At 48.6% G+C, this 19,755-nt stretch overlaps 1 protein-coding gene across 6 annotated transcripts in view; it reads right to left on the bottom strand.

Moving 5' to 3' along the window:
- Window positions 1-19,755, bottom strand: part of dvl1a (dishevelled segment polarity protein 1a) — a 28,693-nt gene that overhangs the window by 6,714 nt on the left and 2,224 nt on the right. For all 6 annotated transcript variants that reach the window (XM_030355920.1, XM_030355913.1, XM_030355945.1 and 3 more), the window contains exons 2-9: window positions 16,116-16,185; window positions 12,993-13,114; window positions 7,571-7,689; window positions 3,294-3,432; window positions 3,060-3,153; window positions 1,905-1,974; window positions 1,355-1,494; window positions 199-275 (exon numbers count right to left, since the gene is read on the bottom strand). In XM_030355920.1, coding sequence (XP_030211780.1) covers window positions 199-275; window positions 1,355-1,494; window positions 1,905-1,974; window positions 3,060-3,153; window positions 3,294-3,432; window positions 7,571-7,689; window positions 12,993-13,114; window positions 16,116-16,185 — 831 coding nt within the window. The remainder of the gene's footprint in view (window positions 1-198; window positions 276-1,354; window positions 1,495-1,904; window positions 1,975-3,059; window positions 3,154-3,293; window positions 3,433-7,570; window positions 7,690-12,992; window positions 13,115-16,115; window positions 16,186-19,755) is intronic.

The following is a 19,755-nucleotide window of genomic DNA, read 5'->3' as shown; positions in this document are numbered from 1 at the left end:
TTGAATTACCGTCGATGAGATTTCCTTACTAATACGTTCAATCCTCTGCTGTGGTGCGGATGGGTGCACAGACATGTGCATTTTCTGTGCGTAAATACTATAGTGTAGTGATAGTCTAGTGATAGTATATAGTATAGTTATAGTACATTATATATACTGTAGTTATAGTAACGTTTCTGTGTATGTTTGTTTTCTTACCCAGTTTTAGACACGATCTCTCGGAGTATCCTGACCGCGTCGTCGTTGCTCATGTTCTCAAAGTTCACATCGTTCACCTGGTGGGGGAAATTAGATCAATCGATTTAGACCAATCGAATTAGGCCGATCCCTACGAAGTATCATGACGTTAGAATAAGGTAGTATTTACATTGAAACACGACTCAATTTTAGAAAAACTATTTCTGAACACACACAATACACCAGAAACTCTCTGCAGTGCTGTCGGCCTCCCGGGAGGTAATAACCAACGCAGGCTTCACACTGTAGAAGTTAAATTAAAAAGGACCAAATAGCAATAAGGGAACCGTCACTCTGGGTACTACAGCGGGTGGGGCCAGTGACAAGAGTCACACAGAGATCAGAGCCGGACGCCAGCAGGAGGGAACTGAGCAGCAGAATAACAGCTTCTATTAAAGACTACAGCCAGGGGACTGCTTTCTTACTGCATCAGCAACAATCCGGGCAGGGGGAATACACTGGCCATTCCCATTAGTGTGGGAGTACCAGTTATTTTCTCAAAGTCTGGCACAGAGTGAAGGGGGCTTTTCACTGAAAATATAGCCAGTGCTACAAGAAAAATGCTGTGTTGGATAAACTGACCTGCCTATTGTGTTAGGATAGCCATGTTGTCTATATATCTCTACTTAAATATATATATATATATATATACTTTATATATTTTAGAAGCCATGTTTAAGTGGCACTGACTCATTGATGAGCAGCACTTTAATGGATTAATAATACAATTAATCACAATCCCTCCCAACCCTGAAAGCCACAGCTGCTCTTGGCTTATATCCGGTTGTTAAAACTGCTCCTATATTGATTGAATGCTTTTATTCTCGTCGGACTCACTTAAAAGATAAAAGCATCTATTAACTAGAAATCAAGTGAGACATCAATCAAACTGATGCCAGCCTCTCCACCGAGCCGCGTGCTGACCAGGTACATCTGTACGTATGTACCGAGCACATCAGACAGGAGGGAGAACACCATAGATGACAGGACCTGGACCAGCGGCTGGCACGCCCCGGTGACTACATGCATGGTGAATGTGGCCTACGCCCAGTGCACCCTGGGCATGTGTGTGTGCGTATGCGTGCGTGCGTGCGTGCGTGCGTGTGTGGGGGGCTACCTGTAGCAGCATGTCCCCGGGCTCTATCCTGCCGTCCGCGGCCACCGCCCCGCCCTTCATGATGGAGCCGATGTAGATGCCCCCGTCGCCCCGGTCGTTGCTCTGGCCCACGATGCTGATGCCCAGGAAGTTGTATTTCTCTGTCAGAGGAAGGGGAGGGGAGGGCATTAGGTTACGTTACAGGCAGGGTGGTGGAGAGATGCCACAGGCGTGCTTGGAGTCGACTGTGTACACGGAGACTAGGGCTGCCAAGGATGACCCTGGACCCAGACGAATGAGCCAATGAAACAGGCACACGACCTGAGGGCTAGGGATCCAACAGGTGGGGGGCCGAACGGCGAGCACACACTGTGGTCATTAACCAATGGGAAGGAGCTTAGCGGCGGGTGGATTCCGTATTCTTACTTCTGACATTATTTTATGACAGGACGACAAACATACATAACAAAACTACATTAAAACCCCTGTTTATTGGGAAACACAAAATCACATTTCTAAACATTTCCCGTGACAGATAACCGTGACTATGAATAAGAAGTTGTGCGCGTACCCATGTTGAGCGTGACGGTGATGATGTTGAGGCTCATCGTGGAGTCGGTGATGCTGCTGAACGAGGAGGACTGGAGAGGAGACAGGGCAGAGACAGGGGACCTTCAATCTCATATGCTCTTGGTGTGACGGCTGCAATAGCGTGCGCCGCAGAAGGCAGTTATCAGACACACTGGGGTTAAGATTCTATTCATTTTTTTTATTAGTTTGATAAGTAATGATAATACGTAGGACTGCTGTCACAGAAGGTGTTCACAGCCCACTTGCACCGCCCTACACCATGAACGCCCTTGCCCGCGATAAGATAAGTATCCCCAAGAGAATCCTGAGTAGATCCGAGTCATTTGTGAAGAGCCAATCCCTTAAGATGCAATTTTAAGCCTCAGCGCTTAGCTTAGCATTTATTCAGATTGACAATGTGACGTCATCTTTTGAGCTATTGACCCTGTTTACGGGCCTTGGCCCTGTCTCAAGTGGAGTTGGGATTGATTGAATATTGCAAAATGTTGATATCCATATAAATCTGATTCAATTTCCAATTATCATTTAATAGAGCACACCATATTTTGGGTCATTTGCACCAGTGGTTAAATTTAAGAAGATTTTTGTATAGAAAATTAAACCAGACGGGACATTATGTGTCCGAGACTCAAAAGGGTACAGCATGCAAAATAAGGCATGTAAACCAACTTTCAGAAATTCTTGGGGTGAGCCTTTTACTTTGCCCGCAAATAACAGTGCCCTCTATGGGCCAAGTGGTACCAAACACTTTTGAGACCTGTTTCCTGGGAATACAAGCGCCGTCACCACAATCAAAACAAAGTGTGTGTGCAATCAGGGGCAGGGCAATAAGTGTTAATAATAACAATAAGTGCTAAGATAATAAATCACATGCAAAAAGGTATCCACAGATACTCTGTGAATCCCTAAAAAGGATCCCCACATTATCTATAAACTCATTAAATCCACATCCGCCAAGACAGAAGATGCTGTGTCGCCCTGCAGCTGCAGCCCATCACTGTGTCAGAGTTTGTGTGTCAGAGCCGCAGACATCGAATAGAGATCGTTTCCCTGAGTGAACGTGACCTCGCCCCATCGATCAAGGAGGAAGCGTTCCGATTGGCTCTTGGTGACAGCGCGTGGAACAGTCACTCACCCGGTCTATCTTGGCCACCTTGTGCCTCCGTCGGCGGCGCTTGTGTCGGCGCATCAGCTGAGAGGAGGAGCTCTGCTCGGTGGAGCTGCTCAGTCTGCAGGGGGGGGGGGGGGGGGGGCGTGGCGTCAGCGGCGCCGCCGCGAGGAGAGAGGAGAGAGGAGAGGAAACACGACGTCAACCCGCGCCCCGCCACCAGCAACAACAACACAGTGTCCCCCCGGGGGGAGGGGCTACCTGCTGGCGTCCTCGTCCTCCTCGCTGTCCACGAAGGAGCTGGACTCCAGCTCGCTGCTCATCAGCGAGGCGCTGTCGTAGCCCATGGCCGAGTCCCGCGCCGTGCGCTCCGACTTGGCGTGGCCGTTGATGCGGGGGACTGGAGGGAGGAAGAGGCGGTTAGCTCCCCCTCGGACCAGAAGAGGAGGAGGAGGAGGAGGAGGAGGAGGAGGGTGACGGAGGCGGAACAGAGCTTTCTTCTGTTTAAACTGTTTAAGGGTGGTTTTAATAAAATCATAGCCTTGTGTGAATCAGTTATAAAGGTTACATTCATTCATATCCAATATGTTTAAATGATTATTAAATGTAAGCAAAAGATAAAGAAAATACATAGAATTGTAATGTGTCAAATTGCATAAAGGATTCAGAATCGCATATTGTACTATACAACAATAATGTACAAGTGACTTTGTTGCAAACACACACAATATGTCAACATCGCTCAATCCACTATGATCCGAGCCACCCCATTGGTTCCCACAGATCCGCCAGCCTACCCCGCTCATCTGCATACGCACAGTCCCGGGGGGGCGGGGCTGTCTCGGGGTGACAGCGGATTCGCTGGAAGGCTCTGGTGCGGAGGCGCCGAGGGCGTGGCACGGAGCGCGTTTGGCGGGAGCAAGTAAAACATTCCAGCAACGCGGTCGCTCCCATCGCTAGCACTTCCTACGCGCTGCTCAGAGACTAAAGAGGCAAAAGGTCTGAGCTGCGTCTGCTCAAGGAGGCCAGAAGGGTCTGCGCTCCGGGGATACTGTTGAAGAGACGCTCGGAGAAACTCTGAGGCAAACTTTAAGATCACCAGGGGTGCTGCGGTGCGTCGGCTGGGGCGCTGTCTTTGTGCCGCTGAGTCTGTTGACGCCTGAGGCTGTATCCGGCCGCTAGCTTTGTGCTGTCACAGCCCATACAGGCTCCACTAGATACACACCTATGAGGCAGGGAGACAGCCAGGCCAAGCCCTACTGTGGAGGCAGCAGAAACAGTAATGTATCGTTGACCGTAGCACAACGCCCTTTACTACAGCACTGAGCGATCATATGTGGAAAAATGTCCAGAATCCAGGTATGAGATTATATTATACTACCATAGTAAATCATCATTAACATTGCACCTTGATGCGTTAAACATAATGAGGTAGCATAGCCCTCTAACGGTGCTTTCAGTATAAAGCATGGTTTATATAATAGTTAGCAAGGTGTATCTGCATCAGACAAATGTGTTATCAGAAAATGTCTGAAAGGTCTGTCAAACAGCAGGCCCTTAAATTATACAAAATATTCTATAAACTACATCACCTCTTTAAAAATCTCACAGTAACATAAATTATGTCACCATGAACTAAACAAAAAAGCACTATTTTGATCAAGGTTCTACATAGAAAAAGTTAATCTGTACTTAACTAACCGTAAAAGGCAGTGCACGAAGCTAGCATATGTATTATAAGCCCTAACATGTTAGCTACAATAACAACACAACACATTCTCTCATCGCTCTCACCCCAGCCTCAGCAGACAGCGTGCCCTTTATCCAACACACACAGAAAGTGAGCAGTCTGGGAGTGCGAGAAAGGTATTGCCTCTCTTCCTCCCGCCCTCTCTTCCCGGGGCAAGCCAGCAGATATGGTACATCTGATAATCCGCCTCTGACCAATCACATGATGGGACTTAGCAAAGGACCGAAAACCCAGAGATGAGTACCACAGGCTTACGGAGAGACATGTTGCTTGTGATTAAATTGATTTAAAGATCTTGTCATGCATCGTAAATGATAGAAAATATATATTTTAGAAGCGTCTGCAAATACGATTTTTGCCCGAAATCTAGACAAACATTCGAGCTGTCTTTCCATCGTGTTCCTTTGTGTCCTTCAGAACCATAGGAACATGAGCGAACACGATGTGAGCCGTCTAATTCAACGTGAACGCATCGCATTCTTTGGGAGCAGAACTTCAGCCCAAAGGAGCAAAAGGAGTCAACTTAGACAACTTAGGTAAAAAAAAAAGGGTTAAGGTTACAGAAATTAAACAGAGCCTGAGGACCACCGAACCGAACCCTCTCCTACCCCCCCCCCCCCCCCCCCTCCCGCCCCACGCTCCCCTCAGGGTCCTACACCTGCCAGCCCACTGCATCCTGTCAAGCCACCTCTGCATTATTTATCCTCTGGCAGAAAGGCACCGCAGAAAGGAGAGAGGGGGGGGGGGGGGGATATGTTTGACCCACGGCGGAGCCCTCTCCGTTCAGAGTGCACGCTGTGAGGTGTCTCGCCCTCACACAACCGTCCTGGATCACCGGCACTGCCCGTGTATAGAGTGACACGGGGAGTTTCCTGTCTGTTGTGCTGCAGGCGGGGAGTGTTGCTTTAAGAGAGGAGCGAGCAGGAGGGTGGGGACGACTTGCAGGCTGCGTGACCGCGACACACTACAGCAGCAGCAGCAGCAGCAGCAGGCTCCTAAACCAATACAAGCTCCACCAGATGGATTGAGATTGTATTAGGGGCCCCGGCGGACAGGCCCGGGCCCCGGTGTGTGTGGGGCATCAAAGCAGGCGTTCACCAAACGACACACGCGAGAGATCTGTCTCCCCCCCCCCCCCCCCCCCCCCCCCTCACTCAATTAGAGCTAATGAACTAGTGGCTGGGCTATTGACGGAGAAAGAGAGAGAGAATGAAGACGCAAATGAATGGAGCAATAAAGGGACAAAGACAATTTAAGAGGGTGTGCATTTTGTGTGTGTGTGTTGTGCATAGGAAACACACACACACACAAACATAAATGGCCTTCAAGCACATCTTCTTTTCCCTTTGATAGGGGCAATAGCACCTTTTTTTTAACCTTTTCTGATGCCAAATTAACATGCAGTGTAAGGGGGTTTATTAAGCAGCATTATCAAGGAAGCAGCAGACACATATCAATTATTCATATGACTCATTGAAGCCCATAGTGCCGGATCAATAGGCTCGGTTAAGCCGACCCTACGCCAAATTAAGAGCGGACTCCTTACAAGACAAGAGCGCAGCAATCATGATGAGGCCTAATGGCAACAACGGAAATCATTAGCAGCCAAAAACAAGCCAATTAACACATTTGGCTAGTTAGCTCTACTGCGAGCCACGGTTCTACAGCTCTATTCCTGTCGCACCCCCGCCAAACACAGCCGATGCAAATCACACCGCGTCAATCCTTAGCCTTTAGCGCAGGATCTACAAGGGAGAAGCAGAGAGGAGAGAGAGCAGCAAACAATGGAAGGAGGTAGTAGAGGGTAGAGAGATGGGTAGAGTAGAGATAAGGGAGAGGGAGAGGGAGAGGGAGAGAGAGAGAGAGAGAGAGGAAGAGAGAGGAAGAGAGAGAGAGAGAGAGAGAGAGAGAGAGAGAGAGAGAGAGAGAGAGAGAGAGAGAGAGAGAGAGAGAAAGAGAGAGAGAAAGAAAGAAAGAAAGAAAGAAAGAGAGAGAGAGAGAGAGAGAGAGAGAGAGAGAGAGAGAGAGAGAGAGAGAGAGAGAGAGAGAGAGAGAGAGAGAGAGAGAGAGAGAGAGAGAGAGAGAGTTAGAGAGGGAGAGAGAGAGTCAGAGAGGGAGAGATGGGAAAGCGCTGCAGAGAGAGGACGTGTTTCACACACCACGAGTCGGAGGCATCTGGATAGTTACTTTGTGGCGCCTCAAACCCACCAGTATTTTCCCTGTTTTTCGAGCCCATCTTGTTTGTAAAAAATAAATTAAAAACTGTATTCAGCATCGAGCTTCTCAAAGAGCAGCCCTGTTACCACGGCCTCCAACAAGTATGGCAGACGATTTTTATAATTAGCAATAATTAGCCATGTCTGCGATCCAGTCTGCCGTCTTTAAGATTAGGTTATCCTACGCAGGCAGCAGTAAAATGATTAACAGCTTCCGCACTGCAATTATATTTTCTATTCCATATTTCCAGCGTCTCGGCCAAACGACTGTGTGTCCCGCTCCACTGTGAGGAGCGGCAGCAGACTGGCATGGGCCAGTCCTGTGTGTCTGTCCCCCGTGGAGGGGGGGTGGTCCGAGGCTGAGCCCCCTGCCCGTCATCTCTGTGGCTGTCTGTCTGCTCCACGTTTCGGTTCGAGCGAGCGGAGCGAGGCGGGCGATCAGGAAAGTATGTTGTGGCCCGGTGAAATGTGATAATGTGGAAATGACAAGATAATTGCCTTTCCAGACCCCTCAGCCTCCAGAGCCTGAGGCCGAGGCCCCCCCCCCCCCCCCCGGCGCTGGGCGTACTCACTCTCCGTCTCCCGCGCTCTCCGCCGCGCCCGCTCCCGTTCCCGCTCCCGCCGGTGGCTGAGTAGGGACTCGGTGCCCGTCTCCGTGTCAAGGCCGTCGCGACTGCTCACCGCGTTAGCACTGAAACACACACACACACACACGCACACGCACACACGCAGACACGCACACACACACACACGCACACACACCCACACCCACACCCACACCCACACCCACACACACACACACACACACACACACACACACACACACACACACAAGCCCACATTAACACAATTGAATACAATATAGTTGCTGTTTATAAATATCGCTGCGTAACCATGTACACCCACTCACAAACACACACACATGAAGTATATCTGTTTAAGTATATACAGGAGCACACACCCAAAGACACACACATACATACATAAAAAACAATGAAATACTATATGGCTACTATGTATGACTATAGCTGCTTAACCATGTACACACAGTCACACACACACAGAAACACACACAACGTATGCTGTATAAGCTATATAAGTACAGAGGCCCCGATCCACACCTAAACACACACAAACACACACACACACACACAAACACACACACACAAATGACACAATTAAGTACAATATAGCTCTGTGTATATCTGTAGCTGTGTAACCATGTAGCCACACAAACACACACACACGCACACTAATTATAGCTGTGTAAGTACACCCACGCGCGAACACAGGTGCGCGTGGACCCGTGGACCCGTACACACAACCCCCCCCCCCCCCCCCCCCCCCCCCCTCCCACACACACACACACACACACACACACACACACACACACACACACACACACACACACACACACACACACACACACACACACACACACACACACACACGTTGTTAAATGCACAGGGGGCAGGAAAGGCCAGACTCTTTCTTGTCTCGTATGAACACCTCCACACTGTCTACAGCTCCCACATGCTCCTCCACCTCTCATCTCGTGTTACCGCTGGGTTTCACATCCAGCGCCCCGCTGGGCCCAGCACCAGCCCGATTGTTTCCTGGTATGTGATGATGATGTGTGTGTTCCTCCAGAAAGTGTCAATAATGACCAGATACCCTGTGAGGCCACAGCCACTGTGTACAATACTAGCATTAATGAGCACTCGTGAAAGCACAGATGGTGCCTGTGGCCTGATCACGAAGGAGGGCGAAAGACAGGGTGAGAGAAACCGAAAGAAAGAAAGAAAGAAAGAAAGAAAGAAAGAAAGAAAGAAAGAAAGAGAGAAAGAGAGAAAGAGAGAGAGAGAGAGAGAGAGAGAGAGAGAGAGAGAGAGAGAGAGAGAGAGAGAGAGAGAGAGAGAGAGAGAGAGAGAGACAGAGACAGAGACAGAGAGAAGAGAGAGAGAGGGGGGGGGGGTTAAAAAGTGATATAGTCGGTGTGGGTTATGTACTTGGGTTCATGGGTGTGTGTGTGTGTGTGTGTGTGTGTGTGTGTGTGTGTGTGTGTGTGTGTGTGTGTGTGTGTGTGTGTGTGTGTGTGTGTGTGTGTGTGTGTGTGTGTGTGTGTGTGTGTGCGCGCGTGCGTGGGTGTGTGCGTGCGTGCGTGGGTGCGTGCGTGCCAGTCAGGCTGGGTAGAGTTCTTCTCACAGGCCTCAGGTTTCTGGGGCCTTCACCACGCTGCCTGGGGCCACAGCCACTTCAGCCCCCTGACTGAATAACAATCTGCCCCCCGGCTCCTCCTGAACCTGCCCACACACACACACACACTCACACACACACACACACACTTAGGCACAAACGCACATGTGCACGCACGTCGCACACCACACACTCACACACCCACACATACACTTGATCTGACAAATACACACAGATACATACCCACACACATACGCAGAGATATAAAATATAAATATGTACACACACGCACACAAGCATAGGGACAAACACACCACACCACACACACACACCAATATAGACAAAAGTACACGCAAGCACACACACACACACACACACACAGATATATACACACGTGCACGCAAGCCCACAAACACCAATACTCACAGACAGATTTAAATATACACACACACACAAATACAGACACACGTGCATGCAAGCACACACACACACACACACACACACACATAATACACACACAGACAGATATAAATATATACACACACGCACACAAGCATAGAGGCTAAACACAACCTTCACCTGCATGAAGAATCATCCAAACAAACATAACATTCACTAGCAGACAAACTGATTTGCACACAAACAAACAAACACACACGCACACACAGGCGGGCCGGCATTTGCATCAATGTACATGCATCATTTGAGCACTCAATCGGTGTCCCCTACACAGACCCTGAATAAAACACAACAGCAAACGGTCGCGTTGCGTGGGACAAATTCTAACTGTTCTAGACACGGCCAGGGTTTAAATGGCCAATCATTCAACCCCAATCATTCAACCCTGTTGTTTACGAGCAGGATGGGACTAGCTGAGGGAAAATAAACATGAGCTGGAGGAGGAGGCTCTGCTTTGTTCACCCAGCCGTCTGAAGGTTCAGCAAACCATGCTAACGCGCCTCTCGCATCTCGGCGCTAATGGACGCACCTGGGCTGTGACTCGCCAGCATAGGTCAGCGCACGCATGCAAATGTGCTCCCCGTTACCTTCTCCCCCCCCGCCAAATAACAGTAGTGATTGTCAAGGCGACGCTGTGTTCCGAGGGTCCATAAGGGGCTGATTGCTAGATTGTCTCACTGCATGTCTGTCTGTCGTTTCATCCGTCTGTCTTCCTATATCCTGTCTGTATTTCTGTCTTTAAGACAAAAAAGACTTGAACAGCTCTGCCCTACATCTGTGTTTGTTTGTCTCTCTGTCCCTCCATCTCATCATCTGTCTGTGTATTCATCCCCCCCCCCCCCCCCATGTCTGTCTCTCTGTCTGTCGATGGCTCCTCTCCAGACAGACAGGAGGGGCTGATCCTTGGGAAGATTAGCCGGGGAGCCCTGCACCCACCCAAACCCCAGCCCCTCCTCCACCTCCTCCTCCTCCTCCTCGTCCTCCTCCTCCTCCTCCTCTTCCTCCTCCTCCTCTTCCTCCTCATCCTCCTCCTCAAGGGACTCTCTGTTGGGTTCTTTTTTTAATGTCCGCTAATCCGGATTACAGAGCGGAGGCGCATCAATTATGTGCGTCCTCCGCCTGGAACACCCATTCTAGTGGTCTCGCTGAGACCCAGGTCCATTCACAGCGTCGGACGCAGGAGAAACATATGAAGACAGCAGCACAGTGGCACCACGAAGCCAAAGTAACACACCAGCTTTTTTACACAGAGGCAGAGAGGTGAAGAGAGGAAGAGAGAGATGGAGAGAGGTCGGGAGAGGAAGAGATGTCATGCATTTCAGGCAGAGTGGACATCCACTATGGATAAATATATTCACGCCGTTTCTCAGAAGAGAAAGCCTCCCTCATCCGCCCTCAGAGAGGAAGAAGAAAGGGAGAAAGGGAGAGCGATTGTGAAGGAGGGAGGGGGAGGGTGGAAATGCAGAGCCCAGGGTGGGGGGGGGATGGGGTCGGTGGAAGTGACGCGAGGCAAAGAAAGTCATCACAGTCTTTCTTTTGATATATTCCTCTGAGCCACAAGGGGGCAGCAGTCACCGTGCGTGACGGAGCGAGCAGCAGGAACAATAAAACGATCAGGCCAGACAGCCAGCTACCCACAGAGGGCAAGAGCGAGGCGAGATGTCAAACCCGGGATAAAGAGATACCGGTGGACATGACAGACTGTGTGTCCTCGATATAGCGCCTCGTTCATATTTGCTCCGGTGCAGTAATAGAAACAACCCCCCTGAGCCAGCTAGCCAGCGGCCACAACCGCCCCCCCCCCCCTCACCTCCCCGTCTCCCCCGGCCACACTCTCTATATATAGCTTTTGGGCCTTTTCCCTAGCATGTGTAACGACCCTTCCCTGTCTTGTTTTAAGCTAAAGTCCGGGCTGGGAAACAGTCCTTGCGGATACATGAGGTGTCCCCATGTCAGCAGAATTCGGACCAGATCCGTTTGTGACAGCATATCGGGGTACTGGGGGGGGGGGGGGGGGGGTGCCATCGACCACTTCCCCCCCCTGAGCTGATTCCTTTAAATCCTCGCCTTCATCAACATACACCAAAATCAATCATTCATAGCTCCACAAACACAAGGCGTGGATGGACAGGCGGTGGCTCTGTTGCTGCACAACACCTTGGTCAACGTAGTTGAAGTCTGAATATTAGTCTTACCGTCAACAGTCAAGTAAAACCGGGCAGGAACACAATAGGCTTCATTCAGCACTAGGGCTCTCCCTGAAGATGTGGACGCTATCATGGCTATTTGTAGAGAGCGCATCGTGTACGAACGCTTAGGCAGATGAGCAGACCAACGCCTCCACGACATGCAGCTGCAGCTGGGCAGGCACAGATGTTTACGTGCACGTGAGAGAAAAGGTGCACATGTACACACACACACACACACACACACACACACACACACACACACACACACACACACACACACACACACACACACACACACACACACAAATACAAGACTGTACATAGTCAAACCCTATGGGAAAACACAAATTCCCAAACACACAGCCATACACACATATACATGCATGACTGTACGCATAATCAAACGCAATAAACACAGACACACTGGCTGACCCATACACACTTAAATGACACCCACACAAACACACACACACACAAACACACGTAAACACACGTACGCCAACCCACAAACACAAAGAAACAAGCATGAACGTACATGTATCAAACCCTATGGAAATACACACACACACACACACACACACACACACACACACACACACACACACACACACACACACACACACACACACACACACACACACACACACACACACACACACACACACACACACACACACACACACACATATCCAGTCATACATACCACAGCCAGACCCCCGTTGGGGGCAAATCTCTCTGATGAGCCCTCCAGATTCTGATTAGCACATATGGCACGCAGCGAACACGAAGGTCAGCAGGTGTAGCAAGTCTGTGAGGGCGACTGATTCCTCCCCTGTGTGTGTGTGTGTGTGTGTGTGTGTGTGTGTGTGTGTGTGTGTGTGTGTGTGTGTGTGTGTGTGTGTGTGTGTGTGTGTGTGTGTGTGTGTGTGTGTGTGTGTGTCTGCGTCTGTGTGTGGGTGTGTGTCTGAGTGGGTGTGCGCGCATTGTGTGTTACTTGGCGTGCATATGGCGTCCGCTGAGCAGCATGTGTGTGAGTGTGTTTGTTTGTTTGTGTGTGTTTGTTTGTGTGTGTTTGTTTGTGTGGGGTCGTTGTGTGTGTAATTGGCCGTGCACATGGCGTACGCTGAGCAGGGTGTGTGTGTATACGTACTGGAAGGAGGGGGGCCGTGAGTCTCCGATGCCCCCCGTTCTCTCCAGGGGGGGGGGCAGCTCCGGGTGGCTCTCCGTGCACTGGGACCCCCCGTCAGAGTGTGCGCTCTCCGCCAGTACCAACTGGGAGAGAGAGAGAGAGAGAGAGAGAGAGAGAGAGAGAGAGAGAGAGAGAGAGAGAGAGAGAGAGAGAGAGAGAGAGAGAGAGAGAAAGAGAGAGAGAAAGAGAGAGAGAGAGAGAGAGAGAGAGAGAGAGAGAGAGAGAGAGAGAGAGAGAGAGAGAGAAAGACCAGGGTAGAAAATACTGAATGATTACATTTTTTTAATTATCACTTTTTTGCACTCGAGCAGAAGCGGGATAATGAGATATGTTGGGAATACAAAATATATATTTTCCTCACGGCAGGGTGGCCTGTTAAGATACCCTAACAAACTCTAAAACATGCAAACAACAACACGAATATATAAAGAACGTACAAATATCAAAGAGCAACCTATTATTAATCACATGTTAAATAATACAAAGAACGTACAGGAATAACGTGATTTTAACCTGGCTAGAACCCGCCCTTACAGATATACAAATAAATAAACACCCAGAATTTACAATCACAACAACACCCGAAATCCAATATCTGAGTCTCGCAAAATGAATATATGATATCAATCTGTGAGCCCTGCTGCAGTGGTACCTCAACAACCTACTGATGGAGGAAACCCAAGAATAGCACCCGGCCCTCCGACTTGAGGGTTTAGGCGAGAAATAATAAAGACTGATACAATTCCAGGAGACAGAAGTGCTTTGTTAATTCCAGTCTAATGAGAAGATCGAGGGGAGACAGGTCTCTCCGGGGGGGGCCTGTGACAGCAGGGATCGTTAGGTAAATAATTAAGATCTATTTTACACCTCAGCCGACTGTGTCGCCGCTCCCCTAATTGGAACCAGGCAGGCTCATTGTTCTAATGAATGCCTTACATCTGCTGGAACAGCGTGGCCATCACCAGGTGCTTGATGCTGATTGGCTGTCTCTCTGTAGCCCGACTGGGGTCTGACTGAGTTATGTCTGGACATTTCACGTTTCAATGATTCAAGTAACATAATTGGGAAATCTAGATCATTTCGAGCAAAACTCACCGGGATAATTATGTGATATGTTTGTGAAATGCAGGCTTCAAAACTGCGCGGTTTTACGATTGTGAATGAAAAGACACAATGTGAAGACAAATAGTCGTGCTGATCTCTGATCATTGATACAGCAATGGCCATTAGAGAATCTGAGGAGCAGGGACTTCCATTAAGTACTGCGCAGATATCAACATCTGGAATAAGACCTGCTAACTACAGTGCACTGAGCATGGAAACACGCTCACAGTGGAATAAAGGCACGCAGCCCCTCCTGTCAAAGTAATTAATTTAGCACCGCTCAGGAACTGCACACACAACACACAGCCCCTTCTGTAACCTGCACCTTGCACCAGATGCCCTGAACAAGCCCTGGAGATGTTGTGTAAATCACTGTTTACTTGACAGCTACTACCGTTTTTTATGGCTGGTCTTAAGTAACGGCTAAAACTACTATGAAACTATAACATTTTATAGCACTCTCCATTCCTTGTCTGCGTGCAACGTCAGCAGTCACTGTGACAGGATTCAATAGTACAGCTTTCGGATAAGAATTATGCTTTACTTATTTGTTTTTTTGACATCAACTACTAATTTTGACATTTTGTTTAGTTAAACTTAAAACCAATGAATTTGCTTTTTAATGAATTTCATTAAATTAAATGTGTGCACTATGCAGGAGAGCCCAACCGATAAAGGATTTTTAAGGCCGATACAGATACAAATATTTGGTGATTTAAAAATCAGATATTCCGATATATCGGCCAATATATATTTAAAAAATAAATTCCAGAAACGCGTAACACAACATAAAAAGATTTCCCCAACATTGGTTATTTGTAGTTATTTATGAGTCCTCACTAAAATAATAAGGTAATGCATTTTAAAAGTAAAACAAAGTTTATTTTTAAACTGCATTACCTTATTATTTTAGTGTTATTTTCTGTTATTGTCACAACAGAAAAGTCTAAATTAGAATGTATTAAAGTTCTGATAAATAAAATGTATAAAAATACAAACTTAAGATATGAAACTCAAAGTCCTATGAACAAAAACACAATAACCAAAAAAATTAAAAATAATGTTTATTTTTATTCTTTTAAATATTATTTTTAAATAAATGCCTAATATCGGCCCGCCGATATATTGGTGGGGCTCTGCTGTGCAGTCAGCCTTCATCAGCCACCACAGCTGCCCACTGCACCAGGGGCATAAACCGGACTAGGAAATTGTCATCGCTATAAATACATGAACATTTTATGCCCATCTTATCGCACTGTGGTTGCTCCCATCCCACCTTTGCAGGGAATTGTGTAGCTCAAACAAGTCATGTTATGAGTCAAACGTACTGAAGAGGCTGAGCGTAGGTGACGTGTGGCTGCATTAACATCGACCACACGAGGGCCGCTAGTACAACATACCGTTAGCTAGTAGCAGGCTAGCCAAGAGAGAGCCCCTACTACGACCCACCGTGAGCTAGTAGCAGGTTAGCCAAGAGAGAACCGCTACTACGACCCACCGTGAGATAGTAGCAGGCTAGCCAAGAGAGAGCCCCTACTACGACCCACCGTGAGCTAGTAGCAGGCTAGCCAAGAGAGAACCCCTACTACGACCCACCGTTAGTAGCAGGCTAGCCAAGAGAGAACCCCTACTACGACCCACCGTTAGCTAGTAGCAGGCTAGCCAACTGAGCCCCTACTACAACCCACCGTGAGCTAGTAGCAGGCTAGCCCACTGAGAGCCCCTACTACGACCCACCCTGAGCTAGTAGCAGGCTAGCCAACTGAGCCCCTACTACGACCCACCCTGAGCTAGTAGCAGGCTAGCCAACTGAGCCCCTACTACGACCCACCGTGAGCTAGTAGCAGGCTAGCCAAGAGAGAACCCCTACTACGACCCACCGTGAGCTAGTAGCAGGCTAGCCCACTGAGAGCCCCTTCTATGACCCAACGTGAGCTAGTAGCAGGCCAGGGCAACGAGAGGACCATCCACGTTACTTACCCATGAAACCACTCTCCCGTTGAAGCAGGGCAGCTTGGCGTTGTCATCGGAAATCTCCTCTTTGACCACCCTATAGGAAGAGGAGGAGAGGAGAGATGTAGTCAAGGAGTCGGTTTACATATATAACCATTGTAGCCTTCAGACACTTCACTGCCCTGCACGGCCCAAAGACAAACACTGACATGATTAAATGTGAAAAGTAATTTGTGCCTTTCGGTTCAAAGTGCATAGAAGCCTTCATCATTCTAGTATAGTAGGCCTTTGTGGTGGCGGAATGGGAACTATTGATCTTTGCCTGGTCATCTGTCTTTTGTGGATTTGACTGTCTGATTCTGTTAAGACTGTTGAAGCACAAGAAACATCATAGAGTTGAGGACAATTTATTCATGCATGTGCTTTGTGGTAAGTACACCACAGTGTGACCATAATGAATAATCCTTAACCACGGACTGACAGGCTGAATACACACAGATAGATGTATCCTGTAGAAAGACACATACTAAGAGGGCATTCGTGTGCAGCCCAGTTATACCCCCAGTATGACTGTTTATAACAGCAAACGTGTGTGTTTGTGTGCGTGCGTGTATGTGAGTGGATGCGTGTGTGTGCGCGTGCATGCGTGCTTGAGTGTGTCTTCCTCCTAATCTGTAAACATGGACGTATTATGTGTCTTGCACGTGAAAGTCGGTGTGAATTGGCGACCTCGACAGCAGGGCACACACTCTTTCCCTGTAATAATAGAGAGATCTTGTGAAGCCTGCCTCTCTGTGGTCCTCTCTGGTGTTATTCCCAACTGAAATACCTCCCAGTTAACCTTTAACCTCCTGGGACACAGTTCAGCATTAACTGGTGCTCACACCTGCTATACTCATGTCACATGGATCAGGAGGGTGGGAGAGGACCTGGGTAACACCTAGCAGCGTTGCAAGGTGGTCGCCATGCACAGCACACACACACACACACACACACACACACACACACACACACACACACACACACACACACACACACACACACACACACACACACACACACACACACACACACACACACACACACACACAAGCAGGCAGTGTAACACACATACACACAGACACAAGCAAGCACCGTCAGACACACACAAACACACACACAAGCACTCAGTGAAACACGCATAAATGCACACACAAGCAGGCACAGCCAGGCACACAACCACAGGCAAACGCACGCACATACGTCGTACACACACATAAAACACACTCTCCCACATACATTTATCGATCATGGTGCAGTCTGCAATACCGCCTGTGTGTTTTTGTAATTTTCTGCTACACTGCAAAGAAGTCCCCCAGCATTGGCTATGTGTCAAGGCTTTCTGAGCCTGAATAGAATCCTGTGCTGGCCAGTAGACTTTGAACATGGCACATGAAAAGGAGGAAGAGGCCTCATGAGATTGACAGGGAAGCCTAAGAAGATTTCATGCGGCGGTCTCTGACAGCGGCTTTACAGAACCCCTTCCCACACACACACACACACACACACATTCCCCCTCTTTCTTGTGTGCCAGAAACGTCCCTATTACTGCAGAAAACGCAAGCCCGGCCGGCCCGCACGACAGCGCCCGCCGTGGGACTCGGCGGGCGGGGAGTGGTGAGCAGAGATAACCCAGCCTTGTGGTCGTGAGTGACCGCGGAGGCTGCTGCCGCGGCGGCGGGTCCCACCCCGGGGAGGAAGAGAGGGAGGGCTGCCAGCCCGGAGCTGCGGAGCCCTGTTAGGTAGAGGAAGTGCTCGCATCCTCTCGCTCCTTCTCCGGCTCAATGGGCTCTTGCTGAAAGGTGCCTTACTGGTGAGGATGTGGGAGTGGTTTGTGTCCATGATAGACGATGAGAAAGCCAGATTTTCTCAGAATGCATCGTTCGACGTTTTGGCAGAGGGCACAACAAATCTATATTTTCTCATATTTAAAATAACCTATTAAAAGTCATTCAAAAGCACTGAATGTAACTAAATGAAAACCCATGTAAATTAATGTTGATTCTGTGCGTCATTACATGTGATCTGATAAGATTATAATCAGAAGCAGCATCGGTTAAACTCTAGACTGTTAAGGGTAATGGTTCACACACACACACACACACACACACACACACACACACACACACACACACACACACACACACACACACACACACACACACACACACACACACACACACACACACACACACACCCAGCCTTGAGCAGAAAGGCATGTGTCTGGTTTCTACTGGGGTAACAGAGCTGCCATGACAGCTTAAATAGGTCTTAACAGATTTCACAGGATAATGGCACAAGACTTAGCAGGGTAATTGCAGAATATTACACTGTAGGGAAAAATGTATTCGTGCAGCCGCCGAAGATTAGACATGTTTGTTTATGACCAGCGAGACGGATGAGGGCTAGTTATTGTGAAGTTAACCTAGTTATCAGTGGTCAGGCGGAGGACAGCGACCAACAGTGACTAATAGTCAAAGGACTTTTTAACGGGACCGCCAAAGGGCTGCTGCTCCTTCTAATAAAGTTATGATATATATATATGACATATTTCAAAACGTCAAAAAGTATATACAAAATATTATCATTACTGTGCCAACTAATTTAGTTAATACTCATGTTATAGAACGGTGCCGCTGTTTAGTTGACCTTCCTCCATGTTTAAACACTGAGTGTGCCTTTCTTCCTGCAAATTACACAATTGTGCAATAGAAACCCCATTGGATGGTTGTCCTCTTAGCAGGGCAGCTCAGCACGGCTGTCTGGGGAAGGGGGCCGCGGCCCCTCGCAGCCCTGCTCCCTGGGTGAGACACAAACAAGGCCGCCTCTTTCTTCGTCTTGGCTGCCTCCTCAGCGGGCCCAGTGAGCCTCTGTGTGACTAGCATCGTAGTGAGGTCTCGCACCCGCGCCCCCCGCACCGACCGGACCCGGGATACACAACAACACCCAACCTTTAATCTCTCTGTGGTGAGCAGGGGGATTAAAAATAATCATAATAAAGAAAAAGTGCTGTTAACGCCTAAATATCTTGGTGATGCAGCGAAGGCTAGAACACATCATTGAACGTCAACGTCAACGGGAAAATGTTCAATAAACAACATCGGTGTGAGGCTGACATTATGGAAAACGTACAACTACCGTGACGACCGCACTGAGTCAAACGAACACAGGCCCTTTAAAAGAGAGAAATCCAAAACGAAATAGCATTTATAACACAGCCTCTTTAACAATTGTATTGCTCTTGCTGTTTTAATACGGTTAGGGCAGCAATCCAGTTCAGTTATCCCTGGCAGAAAAAAAAAAGAGCTGGTTGCTCTCAACAGGGGGTCCACCACAGAAGCCCCTTCACTGGCTGCTCATTTGCATTTCAAACACTGTCTATAACTGCAAGGGATTTGATGTTTTCCCTCTGCGCTCAGCAGTCTTATTCCTCCCCAGCTAATTCTTTGCTAGCCATACCGTCTGCACATAAGCAGTGTACGCACTGCATAGCGACCACAAAAGCCTGGTATCCTTGGTGATTCTGCGTGTCGGACTCCTCTTGCGATACTGGGCTGATATACCATGTGGCGTTAAAGCTTCTGGCTCAGTAACAAGGATGCTCGCACAGAGGCGGCTCAGACCTTGT

This window comes from Gadus morhua, chromosome 1, assembly GCF_902167405.1.
Source record: "Gadus morhua chromosome 1, gadMor3.0, whole genome shotgun sequence".
Lineage (NCBI taxonomy): Eukaryota > Metazoa > Chordata > Actinopteri > Gadiformes > Gadidae > Gadus > Gadus morhua.
The sequence above is the reverse complement of the archived record's forward strand: the minus strand, read 5'-3'. Positions and strand labels throughout refer to the sequence as shown.